The following is a 21,809-nucleotide window of genomic DNA, read 5'->3' on the forward strand; positions in this document are numbered from 1 at the left end:
ACATCGCATCGGACGCTCCGTTCAGTTCGATGAGAAGCGACTGAGTCAGCTTATTAACGACGATCCACGCCAAACGATGAAGGAATTGGCAGAAAGAATGGCTCCCACAGTTTCATAGAGCGTCACCTTCACTCGATGGGAAAGCTTCAAAGGAAAACAAAACGGCAGAACTTACGGGCCAACCCAATAGCTCGAAAGAAAATTACGAATAGCGGGTTATAAAAGGTTTTAAAAGGTGCTTCCAGTTATTCTATACACAATTATTCACAATTTTCATCAGTCCGAAAGACAGTTACAAATAGCAGGTTGTATAATGTCTCACGCGGAGTTTCAATTTATATATGTATCTTTGTATGTATGTATGTATGTATTTAATTAATTAATTAAAAGCTTGAACATGTAGAAAAAGAAGTCGACAAATTCTGTGTTCGAATTCTCAAACCAAATTAGAATTTTCCAGATCTGTAACCTGAGGATTTCTAAAACCAGTGAGAAGCACGGTTTCGACTTGTGTGGCAAAATTTAGGAAGCAATCTTGAATACCGCGAGAACACTCGGAAAGTCCAAAGATCATTCTTTGGAAAATCATCCTGCACCGTACTGCAGAATTACCTGGCCTTTATCGCCTAAGTTCAATTAATTTATGACTGAAAAAAAAAAATAGTTTTACCATATTGCACATTTACCATATCATCCCTAAGCAATTTTAACGAACATTAACGCATACATTTCACAAAAACCCAGTTTACTTAATCATTACTTCATATAATATTTCATGCGATACCACCTGATATTCCCCACTTGAAATTACTATATTTGAAAGGATTACCTTCTGCAGAAATAAAGCATTCTTCCTTTTCATTCAAGCTGGATGCAGGTCATAATTCTTAATTTTAAGTATCCCAACATTGTGTCGCACCCATTTTTAAACACGGTATTAACAGTGTTAACTCACCTCAACATGCTTGCGTCCAACATTACACCAAGCACCATTTCTTGAGACAACGATGGTACAATCCCCATAGTATGAAGGACAAAAGCACTGAAATATACATACAATTACAACAGCTTACCGATTGTCATTGCAAACGTATCTGCAATCCAAGACATTTCCCTTGGCCCTGTCCCCATATCTGGAGCAAGAACATCAACGCCAGGGCCTATAAAAATAAAAGCTCTAGTAACTACACAAGGTTTGAGAAGGGAAATAGATAAGAAAAGATGTCTTACCGATTGTCTTGGAATACGTATCAGCAATCCAAGACATCTCCCTTTCGCCTGTGCCCATGTCTGGTGCAGGAACATCAACGCCAGGGCCTTCGAAAAGAATGATGTCATATTACTGTTAAGTATAATTATTAATTCACCATACTCATAAACAGAAATTAAAATGTATCCATAAACAGAAACTAAAGCAACTAAACAGAATTCATATCCATAACAACAACTAATCTAGCAATAGTCACTGCTTTATAGCTAAATCGTTAGATGATGGACGCCAAGTTGACGTAATATATATTGACTCTGAGAAGACTTTCGACAGAGTAAGTCATGAAATATTGTTAAACAAATTAAATCATTATAGTTTTTCTTCAGCCCTCACCATTTTTTTTCGTCATATCTAAGTGAACGTAAGCAATCAACTGTCTATAAAGAATTTAAATAAGACGAGTACTTTGCGTTATCAGGAGTTCCACAAGGCTCCACCCTAGGCCCTTTACTATTTCTATTATTTACCAACGATCTTCCAGATCATATACCCAACAGTGAAAAATTATTTTTCGCTCATGATCTCAAAATATACGCCAAAATAAAATCTGTACATGATTATCTTGTTTTACAACACGACTTAGAGAGTATTGCGAACTGGTGTTCAGTAAATAAACTTGGAGTAAACATACATAAATGTAAGGTATTATCATTCAGCAGACACAAAAGTATCCTAAAATACGCTTATAAGCTTAGTGATACTTCTATAAGTAGACCTAATACAGTTAAAGATCTAGGTGTTACATTTGACCTTAAATTAACGTTCATTAAACACATCGAAAATGTTACTCATAATACGTTTAAATTATTAGGATTCATAATTTGAAGTGGTAAGACTTCAGATATATTGCAACATTCTTGAAAATGTATTATTCATATATACGCACCAAGGTGGAATATGCTGTCGCGATTTGGAACCCCATGCAACGAAAAAGTTGAGGAGTTGATTTTAGTTTAGCGTCCCTTTCAGCAGCGAGGCTATATGAGACGTGGACCTACTGATTAACGTGGAATTCGAACCACATGAGCTCCCGCCGGGAATCGAACCCGGGTCTCCCACGCCAAAGGCGCGTACGCTAACCGCTTTGCCACGGAGGAGCTCCTCATGCAATGAAAGAGTTCAATCAAAATTTCTAAGGTATTTGATATACAAAATAACTGGATTTTATCCCTTACTTGAAAGACGTAAATACAGTTAATGTTATTTCAACAAAACATGATACTGGAATTAGCTTATTGTTCAATGCATAGACAATAAGTAACCCAATATGACTAGCAACAAGTTCAATTTTATACCACACAATTTCATGTCAAATTTCCAGGACTGTTTCCCCAGATTTGGAGCTTTACTTTTAATTTGTCGCTTAGTGCCTTCCGACTTCAACCTCTTCCAGAAAAATATAACAGATGCACAACAAAAAAAAACTTCGATTATAAAATCCTTTCCACTACAGAGGAGTGGTAGAAAAACATCACAGTAGCTAGAAATATTAAAAAATTAACATTCAGCAAGAAATCTGTATAATATTGCGGCAAAGTTGTACCGAGAAGTGGTTCATACAGATGTAACGTTATTTTAATATTTACCTATTTTTAAAAAAAAGTGGGAAAAGTTTTTAAAAATTCGTTTCTAATATTTCACTTTTGGGGAATATATTTATTCAGCCCTCTTAGAATAGAAGGGCTACTTTTAGAAGACAAAGATGTCTCATTTTGAATACAAGCCTACGTGACCAACATAAAAATGGAAAGTGAGACTAACGGGGAGAAACACTATATAAGGTTAGATTTTTCTAAAGGGTTATCTTAGTTCTTATTATTCTACGACTCGACTGGCTTGAAGAACTTCAAAGCTCTTTGCTTGTTTCTTTTTGGAAGAGTTGGTCACTTGCTTGACTTTGTTTATGATGTTATGCATCCAGTGCTGCCTGCATATATTATAAACAGAGAACGCTGAGAAAAGGGCAGATACCTGAAAATAGAAGAACCTTTGTAAGTAGAAAAGAAAAACTTTTCTACTGATCCCAAGGTGCAACATTGTGTTTAGCGAGTCAAACGTTTATGTCCAATATCACGAATGGTCTCTCAGACAGGCCACCATTATAGTAACAAATATTCATTTTTGGTGTAGGGTATATTACTTGTTTTTCTTTCTGTTATCGTATTTTTGCATTCAAAAATTAAATTCTTTATATCATGTACAAACAAAATGGCTCTTTTTCTATAACCATTATAACTACTGAATGTCCTCCTCATATTATCAATATTTGTTTGGTTTCACTTGTTTAAACAACATGACTGCTAAATCCCTGAAGAATTAAGATTAATAGGTAAAAAAGGAGGATGCCAGACTGGATTTAGAACACTGGATAAACTTAAATTTAAGTTTTCTTTTCAAATCAAGATTTTTTTTTTTTTTTTTTTTTTTTTACAATTCCTCCCCTTTTTTCTCTCTCTTTCCTCAGCCTTTCTTTCCAGCCCTCCACTGCAAGTTAATCTTTAAACTTTTAGGATTTGGATAGTTTATCACACCTCCATAGTTAGGTTGACTACTTGTCAATACGCCCATGCTCTACAGTATAAATACACAACCTTTCAAGTTTACATAGTTTTCAACTAATAGGTCTTGTTTTCACGACAAACTAATGAGAAAATTTTGTTCTCTTACCTACTTTAACCTAGTTTTAACTTTGGCTCTATTCTCTGATGAGGATGCTCAACGTTCTTTAACGAAATACCTTTTTTTTTTTTTTTTTTATTCAACTTTCTCAGTCGCAAATTACAATAATAAACAATTTATTTCATTATTCATTGGAAAATCTTCGCGGAAAATAAATACGTAAAAATAACTACACATTTTATATATACACCAAAAAGTGCCTATTTTTAATGAGCCAATATTTTAATGACATTCGCACCTTTATTTCTCACATACGACAAACCCTTCCTTGAAGAAAACATATAAATTGGAGCAACCTTAATCAAACATTCTTTAGTTTAAAAAAAAAATACAAAATTTATTTCATTACTCAACATGAAATCGTTATGCAAGGAACCAAACTCTAGCTATTTTTGAAATATTCGAAAATGACAGGTGGTTTGAGAATTAAAATATGACAATATTTTACATTGTAGCGTTCTTCTAATTGAAAAGTATAACAATGAAGTATAGTGATTAAGATATTATCCGATTTGGCAATTGATTTTATCATATAGCCTATTAGCTTGTATGCCGTGCAATATAGTTTGTGTTCAAATCAAATGGATAGTAACTGGTAATTTTATCTTAAGCTAGGGTAAATTTGAATTAGATACTCTAGAAGAAAAGAAAAAACTTATAGGAAAATTACTCTCCGGCAGATTCCTATGAAAATATTGGAATCTGTATGTATATAGTCACTTATTTGTGTTTGTACGGAATTAATTTGATGCCTCTTTGTTACACCAGTCGTAATATTTGTATTATTTTTTTAATAGCTTGCGCTCTCCTTGTTCGCTTCTCACGCTCCTCAGGTTGAAAAACACTGGCTTAGATTAACTATTTCTGCACAGAATACCAATAACGTAACGTATTAGGTCCTTTAACAAGCATAAAGGCGTCAGATCTTTCTTTACATCTCAAATGTTACTACAAAAGAGGTGGATAAATAAACTGCTGAACTGAATCTTCCGCTTCCCAGTTTCTTCACTCTTGCCTACTGTCTGTAGTCAACAACAAAAATACTCCAGCGAAAAATGGCACGCCTAAGTCGGTTGTGTAATATTATATATATAAGGTTAATTATTTGTTCACCAAATCCAGTCCCAGGGTCACTGATTCGATCCCAGCTTGCACCAAGTTGATTTTTTGGATGGACCGACACTGTGTGCGCGGGTTTTCTCGAGGTTCTAATGCCCCCCCACCCCACTTTCTGCATTCCACCATTTCATTCATTCTCGTCATCACAGTTTCCTTTAACGGCACGGCATAACTGTGTGATGTGAAACAAAGATTTAATTTTCATTTAATCAAACCCAGTAAGTGAGAAAAACAACTGCACATTCCACGCTTTTTAAATATACATAACACAAAGAAAGCCATAATCTCACCATATGTAAGTATCACCCGTACATTGCTCACATTTAAACTGAAGTGACAAATATGAATCTTACTTTATCAAAATATACACTTGCTATTTTAGTGGTAGGTAAACGGAATTCACCAATTATCTTTAAAATTACTATTTTCTGTACGCCCTCATTTAAATTTGTTTACGGAGCATGCAGCAGGAGGTTGAAGGTACAGTAGTAGAACGCTCGCCTTTGGTGCAGAGCAGGGTTGGCTGGTTTAAACCAAAAAACAAAAAATGTTCGTAAAAGTGTAAGTGTTTGTAAAATCTTGATGAACACACATTTGTGGGTTATCACGTTTCACTCCCGTATATTATTCGTATTATATTCAGACCTAAATTCCCCATTCATTACTCAAAAAGATTATACTACAAAAGCAACTTTTTTTTTTTAAATAAGTTTATAAACGTTTATTTTGTGATTTTTTTTGTAGTTATTATTATTATGTAATTGCAATCGAAGAAAAATTCTAAATATTGTTTCGTTTCAATGTTTACTATTGATAAAATACATCGAAAATGCCGTACTTTTTGTGTGTGTGTGTAGGGGGGGGGGGGTCATACAGACCTCACGAGAGGCATTTAGTGAAATAAGTATCTTTGGTATCTATTTATGTATAAATGAGTCTGAGCCAAAGTGGACTCAAATAATTCGTATCTTTATTCACTTTTCTTATTGATATGCAGATTAAGTCGGTGTATTTCTTTAATTTGGACCAATAAAAGTCGTTATTAACTAACTTGAACTAAATTAGTTCTTCTGTACTTCGTAGTACTTTGAAATTGTTCATGTGTAATTCTGTGTAATGGTTTCAGTTGTGTAACTGTTTATCTTTTTGTCCTTCTGAAATGACTCTTGACAGATCAGTACAACGTTTTTTTTATCAGGATTCCTTCGTGAGTGAGTCGGCAGACGTATCGCATTTGTGGCCAATTAGTCCTGGTTCCGAGTTCAAATGGAGGACAATTTCTCTCGGATGTAACTCGAGAAGCGGTTTTTATTCCGCTTTAAGCTTATGTGGCCCCTTCCAGCATAACTTGGTTGTCGCATAATGACATCAAGGCGAAACAAACTTATTTCTGTCCATATATGATATGAATATATAGAGCAAATTATTTAAACCATAAAAACCTGGTTTAAACCAAAAAAACCTGTTTATTTGGTTTTTTTAATAAAAACCATGGTTTTTGCCAACCCTGGTGCAGAGTTCCTGGTTCGAACCTAGCTTGGGTTAATTGAGCTTTGTAACGGACAAACACGTATCCGTGTGTTTTCTCGGAGTTCTTCTGTTTCCTTCTATTCCTTTTATACCACCATTTCGATCATCATACTCTCCCTTGTGCTTTGGTCATATTCACGTGACGTTAAACTAAAAAAGTAATAAAAAAAAGATGAAATATAAATCAAGCTTTAGAGATGTAACTAACATAGCAGCTTCAGCTATCCTATTTTTTAAAAAAAAATAGCGAAACTACTACTACTGCACACGACTATTTTTGCTATGTACGGACCTTTATTCGGAGGGAGAATGAATTATTTTTAATTCTTTTTAAAACTCAATTATAAATTTTTAAAATTTATTTTCCTTGTCTTTTTGCCTTTGATAATTACTGCTGCGAAAGCAGCTGAAATATATTTAGAACTGCCTTTTTTTCAATCTAAGAAACTGTAAGCATTGTAATTTACAACATCTTCCATTCTTATTATCTAACACAAAACTGGGTTTATTTAGTAACTTTTTATACGTATTCAATAGCCTACTACATTGTGTTATTTACAAAAATACTGAACGGAATTTAATATAAAGGTAACCAAGGAAGTTCTGTCGCTTTTGTAGAGGTCTGTGATCAATTGACCCTCACACCGTGAGTTGAATGCGAATCTAGATAAGGCTAAGGTTAGTTGTAGGTGTAGAATATCCAACATATCTGGTTGTGGCAGTTCGGTTACACCGTGAACTTAAGTAAGGACAGAGTGAATATGGGATTTCAACAGAGCGGCATAAGGGTGTGTATATTGTACGAGTTCAAACTCGGGTCAAACGCCGCTGTAGCGGGGCGGAAGATATGCCAGACCTTTGGTGAGGGTGTCGTGAATATGCGGACAGTGCAGTGGTGGTTTAACAAGTTCAAGGATGGTGATGAAACACTCGAAGACGCACCACGTGCTGGGAGACCAACATATGTACAAAATGAAGATCTTCAGGCAGCAATTGAGGCGAACAGTGGCCCGACATGAGAGGAACTGGGACTACAATTCACTATGTGAGTGGACAAACCATTCGGCAGCACCTCCAACTTGGGAAGCACTACAAGTTGGGTCGATGGTGTGAAGTGCCGTTTGTGCTCAGTAGTTTTTTTATATTTTTATATGTAAATTATCCTATTTGCATATCTGTATTTAAATTTGTATTTTTGTTTATTATGTAATCACAGAACAAGTTTAAGGTAATATGTTAATTTTGTATGAAGTAAATATAAAACATTATTCTTGAGAATTATTCCGAATGAAATTAAAATTAAAATTTGAAAGCGACTCCCTACGACAAGAGCGGTTTATCTCGCTATTTCTTCAAAATCAATATATAGAGCCCTTCATGCAAATTCGGCGGAAGGGGGAGCAGATTTTGGTGCAGAAGAAAATCATGTGCTTACCGCACGTTGGAAATTTTTCACATTTTTAAACAATAAATATTGACGTCAGGTAATTTACCTTATAGGGACTCCATACCTTATAGTTAGTATATCATTCTATTTTTCATTTTTTTGATATTAGTATGTGTCCAAATAATATTTGAAAACTTTCTTGGTTCTGTTTTAACAGACTGCTAACATAGCAGACACACACACATATATAGCTGAGAGAGCGAAGTTTTTGTTTGATCATGTAGGAGGAGAGGCAGAAGGGAGCTGAACGAACCAGCCATTTTTTTCTTTTCTGTAATTATTATTTTTAATATTGTTTTAATTTATATTGTAAAACTTAAATGAGAGTTTGATATTATTATGGTCAAGAAAAAGAAAATTGAAACATAAATTGAAGTATGTTATATATCCATACGAACTTGAAAATGTTTGCTTTATTTTTTTAAAAAAAAATATACATCAGAAACTAAATTCGTGAACAGCGCCTCAAGGACAGTAACCATCGGAAGCAAGGGTAGAATCTGCCTGTGGAGCGGCTCTGGACAAATTCTTTGGAAGGGGAGAAAAAAACGGTTGGAGTGGACATGAGAGGCGGAGCACTTCTCCGGTTTTAAACTGGAAAAAAATAGGGTGAGATGGGGAGAAGGAGAGTCTTGGAAGTGAGAGGTGCTTGAGCCAGAGAATAGTTAACACGTAAAGTAAGATAATTCGTGAAAAAAAAACAATATGTGTTCTGAAATATTAAATCGCCGCTTCTGCAAGATAAGAACAATAAACATAAACTAAATACAGTAAACCAGTGCTATATTTTTACACGTTTAGTGTGTATGATCGAAGTATTATTAAAAATTTTCCTTTTTTTTTTTTAAAAAAAAAAGTGCTCAACCTTGCTGGCAGTTGGAAAACTAACGCCTACCAGACATTGTCAGGGCAATGTAGCTCCCTTGGTTTTGAGGATAATAATGTGTTGCTTCACATAACACATCTTTGGCGGATCACATACAGTGTAAAAAAAAAAAATCGTTAACGTCAAGGAGATCGAAGCTGTTAGTTTATCATAAACAATTAAAAGTTATAAGAACATCTTGTACCAAATAAACAGTGTTTGCAGAGGACTAAGAACGGACTATAATCCTGACTTTAAAATATATGTGGTTTTTAGTGAACTTTGACTTTTCATAAAATCAAACCTTTTGAGAAACAGTGACATTAAAATATTAAAATTGTGTGCAAATCCTAGTTAATCGAACTCTGTACTAAAATCGCTTAAGAACAAATATCAACATCAACTGGATAAACATTTTATTAAAAAAAACTTCTCTAGTTATATATATATATATAAATATATGCATAGACATACACCAGGTTGGTAATTATCCCTGTGCACAGTGGAAAAGTGTAAAATGAAATGTGTTCAAGTCATTCAAAAAGAATTATACCATTTTTTTTTAACCTTCAAATATTGCTATTAAATAATATCAAAACACAAATGGCTGGTTCATACCTGAATTGTCCATGGTTCTGGAACTGGTGAGTACACTAATTTTTAGATGTACCATATCATGTTTTTTTTTTCAGCTAAAATTGTATGAAGAACTTCTCAATGTTTCCTGTATGTATTGTCACTTCCTAACGGTGCACAGGAAGAAAAAATTAGAACCCGAGTATTGACACAGGAGCAATATAGTAACGGAAATATTAAAAAAAATAGAGAGTGTGTACCTTTTCGGTATCATTGGCAGTACAGTATATTCTTTTATTTTTATTTTCTTTTAAAATTTTATGTGACCATTAACGCTACTCTCTTGCTTCTGATGATCGAATATCAGCTCCACAGCTCCTGTATTCTATCTTTTTAGCTGATTCTCAAAATTCAGTACTCAGCCCTGTATTCAATGAAGAAAATATAAACTGTGTATTAATTAATTTAGCATTGTGTAGTGGTGGCTCTGAAGTACATCCCACTAACACAATAAAGTAGTAAACTAGGTCATGCTCTACTCAAGTAAATCCTCTTTAGGGGCTCTTCACATACAATTTGGCTATTTACTGGCATAGGGCCTTTCACAAGAATTTGGGCGCCACAGCTTTAAGGGCAATTCAATGTTCATCTTATCCTACGGTGACATTGAATAAGAGTCAGCTTTCTCAACATTTTTTTGGCTTAAATTTTCGGTATGTTTGATGTTTTCCATAGCGATTCCAAGAATATTGCAGAAATAGAGTTATTTTGTTTATTTGGTGTATATTTTGTGATATTTTATTCTGTGTAATTAGAGTTTCAGGCATACAGTTTGGGGGGAGGTTAAATTTGTTACAAATTTTATTAGTTTAATGGTAGTCACTCGTTCGATTGCGAGAAGAATGGATGAACTAAGAAAAGAAGAGTTTGCGCAGAGAGGTGACGCGAACTCCGATGTCGAGACTAACGGGTCCGAGCTCAGAGACAACGACCCCCCTCCCGGTATCAGTAATACGTCACTGGTGGTCTCGGATTCAACTCCAGGGGAAAGTCAGAATGAAACTAATGGCTCAGACGTATGGGCTAGCGATGCAGGGAAACTAAATTTAACAGCAATTTTAGAACAGATTCTTCTTGGTCAGAAAAAATTAGAAGCAGGAATTGAACAGGTTAAACAGGATACCAAGAGCCTGAAAAAGAGTAACCAGAAACTTGAAGAGAAATTAGAATCTAGTGCGAGGAAACTAGAATCAGGTTTAGAGCAGGTGCGAAGGGAGTCTCGTGAAAGCAATCAGCGTCTCGAAGAGAAAATCGAGACGAACAACTTCAGGCTTGAGCGCAGGTTAGATATGGTTCAAGAACAGCTTGAAAGTAGTGAACGCCAACTCGTTCAGCGCATTGAAAACACATCTAACGAATTGCAATTGCAGTTAGAATCCACCAGGGGGGAGTTAAATTCCCACATCCATGAGACTAACGTTAAGATAGGTCAAGTACAGGAAAACTCAGACAGGGTTGCCAATTTAGTAGATGAAAATTACAGTGAACTAACGGAAGCGTTGCAGCAGGTGTCGTCCCGGGTGGAGCAGACCACTGTCAGCGTCACAGAGAGAGTAACAGGTGTAGAACACTCAGTGACAAGAATAAGTCAGGAAGTGAAGAGAGTTGAGGTGAACTTCACCTCACAGATAGCAAAAATAAGGGGAGAATTCCAGCAGGAGACGCCTCTGGAAGAGATTAGGTCTGAATGCAATGGGAGCATTCAACGAATGCAAGAGACTGTAAATGATGTTTGTAAAAAGCTGGAAGAAAAAATGGTTCAGTGGAAGGAGTCAGTGCAGCGTGAAACAGCTGAACTTGTGGATGGGAGAATCGCCACATTGTCAGCTGGGTCACCCAGAGCCATCTCGCCACCATTAACCCAGCAGATCTCTTCAGGACGCGACTTGCTGGGTTCTCAACCTGGAAACTTAGTAGACGCCCGCGAGACTGACACCAACGCGCAACCTTCTACGTCAAGGACCATTCCTAGCAACCAGGCACAGGGTGTAAATATGGCAACCGCGTTAGGATTCCTCCATAGGGACCTTACACTACCAAATTATCAAGGAAATGAAAACGAGACTTCTACTCATAACTTCCTCGTGGATCTAGACCGCTACTTCGAGATTAGTGGTGTACCTAATAAGTTGAGGCTTAGTCTAGTGTCAAAATGCTTAAAAAACTCGGCAGCACTTTGGTATCAGGTCACTGCAGCAAAGATGAGAAGTTATGACAAGTTTGTTGCCCTCTTCCGCGAGACGTATTTGAGTGAGGAACGTCTCGCAAATTTGCGTGCAACCATTCTTACGTCTCACTATGACTCACGATTGCATAAATCCCCATCCAACTATCTGCTCGACCTGTTACACAAAAACAGTATTTTGTCTCCTAGCATGTGCGAATCAACCCTCCTCAAGGTTCTCCCACGGCAATTACCACCTTGGTTGTTCAGGTCAGTTGTCTCGTCTCGGCCTAAGAATATCTCTGACCTGCTGACTCTCGTGCAGGAGTTAGAAACCTCAATGAGAGACCGCGAGTCATTCAGTTATAATAGAAAGGGAGTGAACATGCTAGAAATCAATTATGAAAGCAGGTCACAGAACTCCCCAGGTCCAAGTGGTACACATTCATCTCTAAGGCAAAACAGGCAAAGGCGAGACAACCGGAATCCTTACCCGAGACAACCAGAAGAACACCACGTCAGAAACAGCCCATCTCGTAACCGTGGCAACGAGAGTGGAGGTGTATCACACCCACGAGGTAGAGAGAATGGTAACAGAAGGAATGCAACACGTCGCTCAAAAGGTCAGCGGGGTAATTTTAGACCTTTCCCCGGCCAGCAGAGAACTGCTTTGAGGGGGGACGAGTCTCTACATGTGTTAGAGACATATGACCAAAGCAGAGAAACAGTTACCCATAACCAAAATGACAACCCAGATATGAATAGTCGAACATCGCCGTCGACTCGTCAATGAGGTGTGACTGCACATGCTTGTGGGGACGGTAGGTCGAATGCGTGCGTGAATACCCTAACTGAGTCTTCAAAAATAGATCCCAAGTATGTGCAAAATAGAAAGAATGTGTATGAGAGAGAAATTGAAATTGGCGAGCCAGAAACTGCCATGAAGGAAATTTCCGTAAATGAAGATTTAAATGAAAAAGAAGATTGTGAAACTTGTGTAAAGATTATCAACCGTACACACTTTAGAGAGGCTAGTGCTAGTAAAATTTCATTACTAAGTAGGAATGGCAAAAATGTCGACATTAACAGGAATATTTTTGAAAAAGCAAACTCTATTTTTAAAGATTTGTTGGATACGAGCCATAAACCTATGCCTACAAATAATGTGATATCACTCCCCGAGATTCACGTAGTAGTATTTGCGCAAGCAGTTGACGCACTACTAGACTCAGGAGCCAGTGTGTGCGCAATTTCCCAAAAACTGTGGAATAAAGTTAAGGATAGCCACCCTCCCCCTGCATTTTTGCGTGCAAATAATATTAGAGTAACCTCCGCTTTTGGCAGAAAAGCTGCTGCGTTAGTGGAACAGACGATGCTAGAGCTTGTTATTCAAGGAAAGATATTTCATACTGTGGGAATAATTGTGTCCGGTCTTAATCGTTCGCTTATTCTGGGTTCGAACTTTTTCAACGATTCGCGTGCCATATTGGATTATGACAAAGGGACTCTACATCTTACCAATCCACATGATGTAGAGATACAATTTAGATCAATAGACTGTCACTCAGAGGACTTAGTCGTACGCTGTCTGGAGTGGGAGATGGATTGCCAGAGCACCTGGGTTCCAGTTGGGGAGTTAGGGGATGTGTATTTAGATGAAAATTACCCGTCAAACGAAAGACGGAAGGCCATGCCTGTGTACATAGCAGCCCTAGAGGAAAGCTAGCCCGTAAGAGACACGGTCATTCGAGCGCTTAGGTTGGAGGGAAAATACCCAACCACACAAGAGCAGGCAACTTATGTGTTTTCGCCATCCGATTGGAGGCAAATCCGAACCCGTGCATCCATCTCAGAAATAAAAGACTACGTCAAAAAGTACAATGATCTCACAGAGACAGAGAGAGGAAATTTGAAAGCAGTGTTAATAAAGCATCAGGCACTTTTTAATATCAAGCCTGGCTGCATATCCAATTATGAGCACAAAATCAACATCACGGACAAACATCCTGTGAAAGCTAAAATGTATCCATACCCAGTGAAATACCGGAACCAGGTAGCCAACGAAATTAATCGATGGCTAGCCTGGGGAATCATCCGAAAACAAGCCACATCGTTTGCCAACCCATTAGTAGTAACGCCTAAGAGCGACGGTAGAGTGAGGGTGTGCATTGATGGACGTTCGTTAGGGAGGATATCGAATTCAAAATGTGATCGCCCGATTCCACCTCTGTCTGTGCTGCAAAACATGTGTAATAAGTCGTGGTTTAGCTCTGTTGATGGGGTAAAAATGTTCCTTCAGATCAAGGTGCAAAAAAGTGATCAGAAGTATCTGGGCTTTCTTCACGAAGGGATATCTTATGTTTTCCAAAAATTACCGTTTGGCACTAAACAGAGTTTAGCCTCGTGTGTACGTGCTCTTGATTCAATTCTTGGACCAGATGTCAGAGAGTTTTGTGGTCAGTATGTAAATGACATTGTAATAAAAAATACGTCATTTGATGAGCACATGCGTCATCTTGACGAAGTGCTCGCTTTGTTAACAGCAGGTGGCCTAACTCTCAGACTAAAAAAATGCGAATTTGCTCGTCAAAAGATTAACATACTTGGGTACCAACTTTCTCAGTACGGTATCGGAAAAGATCCGGAGAAAGTGAAGCGGGTAATCAATTTTAAAACACCTAAAAACGTTAAGGAATTACGATCATTTATTAGATATTGTCAGTACTACCGCTGCTTCAGTCGAAGGTACTCAGAAGTTCTTTTCCCGTTATTCGGCCTACTAAAGAAAAATGTAAAGTTTAAGTGGGAACCTTGTCATCAAAAGGCCATGGAACAAATAAAGAATATTTTCCAGGAGGAAGTGGTGTTAAAACGACCTCTGCCTGACAAGCAGCTCATTCTGGAGTGTGATGCGTGTGACTTTGCGTGTTCGTCACTCCTATATCAACGAGATGAGAATGACGACATAAGGATTATTGGGTTTTCGTCGCGCGTATTCAACGCCGCAAAACGGAACTATTGCATCACCGAAAAGGAGTTTGCAGGTCTTATTAATGGAATAGTAAAATTCAAACAATACTTAATTGGTCACAAGTTCAAAATTCGTTCCGACCATCAGGCTCTAAAATTCATTCTACTCTGTCGTCTTACGAACCAGAGAATCTCACAATGGGTTCTGACACTCTCAAACCTGGACTTCAAATTCGAGTTCGTAAAATCAAGTGAGAACATTAGTGACTATCACTCGAGATACCCTCCGCACTTGCAGGAAGATTTGAGAGTGTGTAGAAAACCAGTTTTACAAGAATCCCTAATGGCGATTCTTACGAACGTTCCGTGCGAATTGCGAAAACTCATCGCAATTCTGCCAGAAATGCAATCCTCAGATCCCACTTATGGGAAGATTAAAAAGGATTTGGAGGAAAACACGGACTCACCCAGAGTGAGAAAAAATCGCCACCATTACGAGCTCTTAAGCGGCCGTTTATGTAAACGGGACAAAGAGGGAGTCCGTATTTGCATTCCAGAAGTGTTAGTAGCTCCTCTGCTCGATTATTATCATTCAGATCGGGGGCACATGTCGGCCAGTAAGCTACTACCACTTCTGTCAGAGTATTTTGTATGGCCAAAGATGCGTGCATTTGTGAGAAAGTTCTGTGCATCCTGCATCATCTGCCAGAAAGCTAACCCACCACACTGCTATCTGCCAGGACCTCTCAATCCTGTGGTAGTAGACCGCCCAAGTTTCCTAGTGTGTATCGACTGGTGTGGTCCTTTGACACGAGGCATAGGCAGCGTCAACTATATACTAGTGTTCTATGATGCATTCTCAAAACTAGTAGCATTGTATGCTTGCCGGAAGGCGAACACTGCCACAGCGATAAGAAAACTTAAGGAGTTCTTAAAACTGAGTCCCGGTGTAAAACTAGTCCTCACGGACAGAGGCTCTCAGTTCACCGCGGAGCAGTGGAAGCAAAAAATATCCAGTTTAGGCATCAAACACATCATGTCCACTCCCTATTATCCACAGGGAGAAATGGCAAAAGTGGCAGTAAAGGCAACAGTTCGTCTACTTCGAAAATACTGTCATGACAATCAAAAGATGTGGCCCAAGTATCTGGATAAAATTGAAAAATGTCTAAACTCAGCAAAACACCTGACCACTGGCGTCTCTGCGTACGAATGTCATTTTGGACAATCCATGTCCAGAGACATCGCAAAAATCTTCAAAATTCCTAAAATGGAAAGACGCCATGATGTGCAGTACTATATTAAAATTGCAGGTAGGAACCTAGCAAAGAATGCAACTGCACGCAAAAAGTACTTTGACAAGTCACATCGTACCATCGTGTACCAAGTGGGTAAACTTGTACTGGCCAGGATTTTTCCTAGGTCAAATGCAATAGCAGGTGTTTCCAAAAAGCTCATGATGCTGTTTTCGGGACCCTGGCGTATTGTAGGCACGTCAGGGAAAAATATGTACACACTGGCTGACCCAGTTTCAAATGAAGTCAAAATGAAGAAAAATGCCTACCTATTGAAAAAATTCATTGAGAGAAAAGAAACAGTAGTGAATCAGGTGGTGGGAAATACCGAAAATGTGACGTAATTACAAAGTAACAAGAATCTATATGGTATTATCGCATATTGTGACATAATTATATTATAATGTATCTTAGAGTCAAATTAGGTGTGAAAAGCCTGAAAATAGCTTTGTATTTATAAAATAAAATCATTTACGCATTTCCTTGATTAATTCATGTATATCATTAATTCGTTATGTATTGTTAGTATATTAGTAAGGATAGAAATAGTGGAGTACTCTTCTAGTGCTTATCTGATTTGTTGATTGTGATTTTCTTATGTAATCGATTAGTAATATATATGGAGTGTGGAACAAGTTTATCTAACAAATGTGCACTTCTCTGGAAATGTGTTCTGTGTTAGTAAACACATTCCACATTTCCAAGGGGGGAATTGTGAAGTGCCGTTTGTGCTCAGTAGTTTTTTTATATTTTTATATGTAAATTATCCTATTTGCATATCTGTATTTAAATTTGTATTTTTGTTTATTATGTAATCACAGAACAAGTTTAAGGTAATATGTTAATTTTGTATGAAGTAAATATAAAACATTATTCTTGAGAATTATTCCGAATGAAATTAAAATTAAAATTTGAAAGCGACTCCCTACGACAAGAGCGGTTTATCTCGCTATTTCTTCAAAATCAATATATAGAGCCCTTCATGCAAATTCGGCGGAAGGGGGAGCAGATTTTGGTGCAGAAGAAAATCATGTGCTTACCGCACGTTGGAAATTTTTCACATTTTTAAACAATAAATATTGACGTCAGGTAATTTACCTTATAGGGACTCCATACCTTATAGTTAGTATATCATTCTATTTTTCATTTTTTTGATATTAGTATGTGTCCAAATAATATTTGAAAACTTTCTTGGTTCTGTTTTAACAGACTGCTAACATAGCAGACACACACACATATATAGCTGAGAGAGCGAAGTTTTTGTTTGATCATGTAGGAGGAGAGGCAGAAGGGAGCTGAACGAACCAGCCATTTTTTTCTTTTCTGTAATTATTATTTTTAATATTGTTTTAATTTATATTGTAAAACTTAAATGAGAGTTTGATATTATTATGGTCAAGAAAAAGAAAATTGAAACATAAATTGAAGTATGTTATATATCCATACGAACTTGAAAATGTTTGCTTTATTTTTTTAAAAAAAAATATACATCAGAAACTAAATTCGTGAACAGCGCCTCAAGGACAGTAACCATCGGAAGCAAGGGTAGAATCTGCCTGTGGAGCGGCTCTGGACAAATTCTTTGGAAGGGGAGAAAAAAACGGTTGGAGTGGACATGAGAGGCGGAGCACTTCTCCGGTTTTAAACTGGAAAAAAATAGGGTGAGATGGGGAGAAGGAGAGTCTTGGAAGTGAGAGGTGCTTGAGCCAGAGAATAGTTAACACGTAAAGTAAGATAATTCGTGAAAAAAAAACAATATGTGTTCTGAAATATTAAATCGCCGCTTCTGCAAGATAAGAACAATAAACATAAACTAAATACAGTAAACCAGTGCTATATTTTTACACGTTTAGTGTGTAATAAACAGTGTTTGCAGAGGACTAAGAACAGACTATAATCCTGACTTTAAAATATATGTGGTTTTTAGTGAACTTTGACTTTTCATAAAATCAAACCTTTTAAGAAACAGTAACATTAAAATATTAAAATTGTGTGCAAATCCTAGTTAATCGAACTCTATACTAAAATCGCTTAAAAACAAATATCAACATCAACTAAATAAACATTTTATTAAAAAAAACTTCTCTAGTTATATATATATATATATAAATATATGCATAAACATACACCAGGTTGGTAATTATCCCTGTGCACAGTGGAAAAGTGTAAAATGAAATGTGTTCAAGTCATTCAAAAAGAATTATACCATTTTTTTTAACCTTCAAATATTGCTATTAAATAATATCAAAACACAAATGGCTGGTTCATACCTAAATTGTCCATGGTTCTGGAACTGGTGAGTACACTAATTTTTAGATGTACCATATCATGTTTTTTTTTCAGCTAAAATTGTATGAAAAACTTCTCAATGTTTCCTGTATGTATTGTCACTTCCTAACGGTGCACAGAAAAAAAAATTAAAACCCGAGTATTAACACAGGAGCAATATAGTAACGGAAATATTAAAAAAAATAAAGAGTGTGTACCTTTTCAGTATCATTGGCAGTACAGTATATTCTTTTATTTTTATTTTCTTTTAAAATTTTATGTAACCATTAACGCTACTCTCTTGCTTCTAATGATCGAATATCAGCTCCACAGCTCCTGTATTCTATCTTTTTAACTAATTCTCAAAATTCAGTACTCAGCCCTGTATTCAATAAAAAAAATATAAACTGTGTATTAATTAATTTAGCATTGTGTAGTGGTGGCTCTAAAGTACATCCCACTAACACAATAAAGTAATAAACTAGGTCATGCTCTACTCAAATAAATCCTCTTTAGGGGCTCTTCACATACAATTTGGCTATTTACTGGCATAGGGCCTTTCACAATGGATCCCACATGATTTGACTCCCGCCCAGAGGGCAAAGCGAGCAAACACCTGTGTTTCTTTGCTGTATCGTCTGAGGAAGGAGCCATTTCTGGACAGGGTGTTGAACAGCTGAAACCAGCACTGTACCAGAAGAAGGTCTTCCTGTGTGTTTGGACGACTGCTTGCGGCGTCGTGCATCGAAAATTGCTACCAGCTGGTCAGAGCATCAATGCAACTGTGCACTGTTAACAGTTGAGCCGTGTTCAAGAAAAACTCAAAACTCTAGAGTCAACAGTTCTGAATCGCAAAGGGGTATTCGTGTTACAGGACAACGCTAAGCCCCACGTGACTAGGATGACCCTGGACACCATTCTACGTCTTGAATGGGAAACTATTGCATCCGCCATACTCCCCGGACATGACACGGTCTGATTATCACCTGTTCCATTCCTTCGACAATCACTTTAAAGGACGCCTGTTTAGGTTCCTAGTAGAGGTGCAAAACCATACTTAATACCTTCTTCGCTTCACGGCCCACCAAGTTCTAGCACGATAGAATCCATGGCCTTCCAGAACGTTGGCAAAGGTCGTCGATGCTAATGGGGACTATTTTTGATCTTCCAGGTACGTCTTAGGTGAAATATTGATGTTCGAAGGCGGTGGGAGAAAAAGCGACAGAAATTTCTTGGTTATCTTTATAAATAATGGAAAGCCTCAGGATAACCTTTAGCTTGCAACAAAATAAGAAGAAAAAATGATAAAATGGCTAATTCTTACCAATGAATCCTTTTTTGGCCAACTCTAACGTAAATCTTCTAGTGATTTTTTCCAGTTCGTGTTCGCTGAACGTTTTCGGATTGATTTTGATTCCTGCTTTGGCTCCACCGAACGGGACATCCACACATGCACATTTGAAGGTCATCAACGCAGACAAAGCTTTTACTTCATCAACACACACATCTTCGGAATATCGAATTCCTGAAAGAGAGAATTCATTACTATATCATTCAACATTAACTTACACGTATTACATAATATCATGAAACAAATACGAGGTCTGGCTAAATGCAGTATACGTTGTATACGTATATTTTAGTAGTATACGTGGAGCAGCAGAGTGCATGCGTGCAGAGCAACCCAGAACCTTAGAATGATATACCTGAATTGAAGCTCTCAGTTGGGTTTAGTCTGTAAGTCGCGATTCAAGATAAGTGTGCAATCGTGTTGCCAGAAGAATGGCAAATGTGAAAATTGAGCAGCGCATTAACTTGGAATTCCTTGTAAACTTAAAGAAATCACAGAGCGAGAGTGTGAAACTGTTGCAGGATGTGTATGGTAATAATAAGATGTCATATACGGGACGGTACGTGACGTTTGGGCCCCGCCGTTTGGGTACGAGTTAAATTTAAAAGTCGTTATGTTAGGCGCTGAATACTAAGTTTGAATCAAGATAACTTTTCAAGCCAAAGATAAGTAGACTAGACTAGATATGATTGAGTACATTACCTACATAGTGAGCCTATTCCATTAAAGAACTCAGAGCAGGCCTACTACTGTAGTTATGCAATCAGTGTGAATGTCAAACATTTTTAGTGTCTAAATGACCAATAAGGAGTGTATCGAAAAGTAGTTAGCAATACTGGGGATGTCGGTGTGCACTTGCGAGGCTGCATAGACGGCAAAACGTGGAAGCACCTGGTCAGTTGAAGTCTTGTAAACGGATAGCTGCGTGCTTGTTGCTGTGTTCCGAGTTGAATGGAAAATGTCGCGTGTGAAACGGGAAGTGAAGTGGGAAATCCTGCACAATTGGTGCACCGTCAAAGGCATAACATACAATCAGATAGGAAAAAAGTGTGGGGTTCACCATACAACTGTGAAATCGGTCATTGAAAAATTCGGTGAACATTACAGCTTTGAAGAAATGCCAAGATCCGGGCGAAAAAAGGGTCCCAGAAACCCTGGACTCGACCGTGAAGTTGTGCGGTTGATACACCAAAATCCATCAATGTCTGTGCGGGATTTGGCTACCAAAGCGAGAACGTCCATAGGAATGATTCAGCGTATCAAGGTCAGACATAATTTGAAGACCTATAAGAACCAAAAACGTGCGAAACAAACACCAAAGCAGAGACAAACGGCACAAACAAGAGCCCACAAGCTGCATGACATCATCATAAAGTCACCAGAGCGATGTGTGTTGATGGACGATGAAACGTACGTAAAAGAGGAATCAAAAACACTTCCGGGACCCCAATATTATACTGCACGCAATGCTGAGGATGTATGTGCTGCACAGAGGTACGTTGACGTGGAAAAATTTAGGAAAAAAGTACTGGTAGGCAGGCAATCTGCTCCTGTGGTTTGCGCTCCGATATTTTTTATGCAGAATCCGCCATAAACGCAGAAATGTACGGAAAGGAATGTCTGCAAAATAGACTGCTGCTATTGTATAAAAGGCATGCAATCCGCCCCTTGTTTTGGCCCGACTTAGCAACACCACACTATGCTAAGACGACAGTACGGTGGCTCAATGAACAGAACATCGAGTTTGTAGGGAAACGTATGAATCCACCAAACTGCCCACATCTCCGTCCAATCGAAAGATATTGGGCAATTGTCAAACGCAACTTCCGAAAGAATGATAAACCAGTGCGCAACATGGCGGACTTCAAGAGAAACTAGGCTGCAGCATCGAGGAAATGCACCGTCGAGACTGCAACGGTTAATGGCTAGAATTAAACAGAAACTACGTTCATATGTACGACGAGACATGTAAGTTGTATTTCTTCGTCATGTAGATACATAGAGGTTCTCTATTAATAAAAATGTGGGTTTGCTTCACTTTTTATCTTTTCTTCTGACTTTCCTGACATAAGCAATGTTGCTAACTACTTTTCGATACACTCCTTATATGTACACTTAACTTTTATTTTTCATTTTGAAATCGTTCTTTTTTCTTCTTCTTCTTCTTTCGCCACTTTCTTTAATGCAGATTAAATGCTTACCATGGGACGAAAAA

General features: G+C 37.6%; 1 protein-coding gene across 2 annotated transcripts in view; it reads right to left on the reverse strand.

Annotated features, from left to right (window-relative positions):
• Positions 1 to 21,809, reverse strand: part of Gdh (glutamate dehydrogenase, mitochondrial) — a 128,591-nt gene that overhangs the window by 54,489 nt on the left and 52,293 nt on the right. The window contains exons 2-3 of one of the 2 annotated variants that reach the window (XM_081729444.1): positions 19,568 to 19,768; positions 1,074 to 1,160 (exon numbers count right to left, since the gene is read on the reverse strand). In XM_081729444.1, coding sequence (XP_081585570.1) covers positions 1,074 to 1,160; positions 19,568 to 19,768 — 288 coding nt within the window. Of the gene's footprint in view, positions 1 to 1,073; positions 1,161 to 1,230; positions 1,318 to 19,567; positions 19,769 to 21,809 lie in introns of both variants that reach the window. The other variant, XM_081729443.1, reaches the window with a different exon arrangement.

Source organism: Thermobia domestica, chromosome 10 (genome assembly GCF_964235325.1).
Source record: "Thermobia domestica chromosome 10, izTheDome1.hap1.1, whole genome shotgun sequence".
In the NCBI taxonomy this organism is placed as follows: domain Eukaryota; kingdom Metazoa; phylum Arthropoda; class Insecta; order Zygentoma; family Lepismatidae; genus Thermobia; species Thermobia domestica.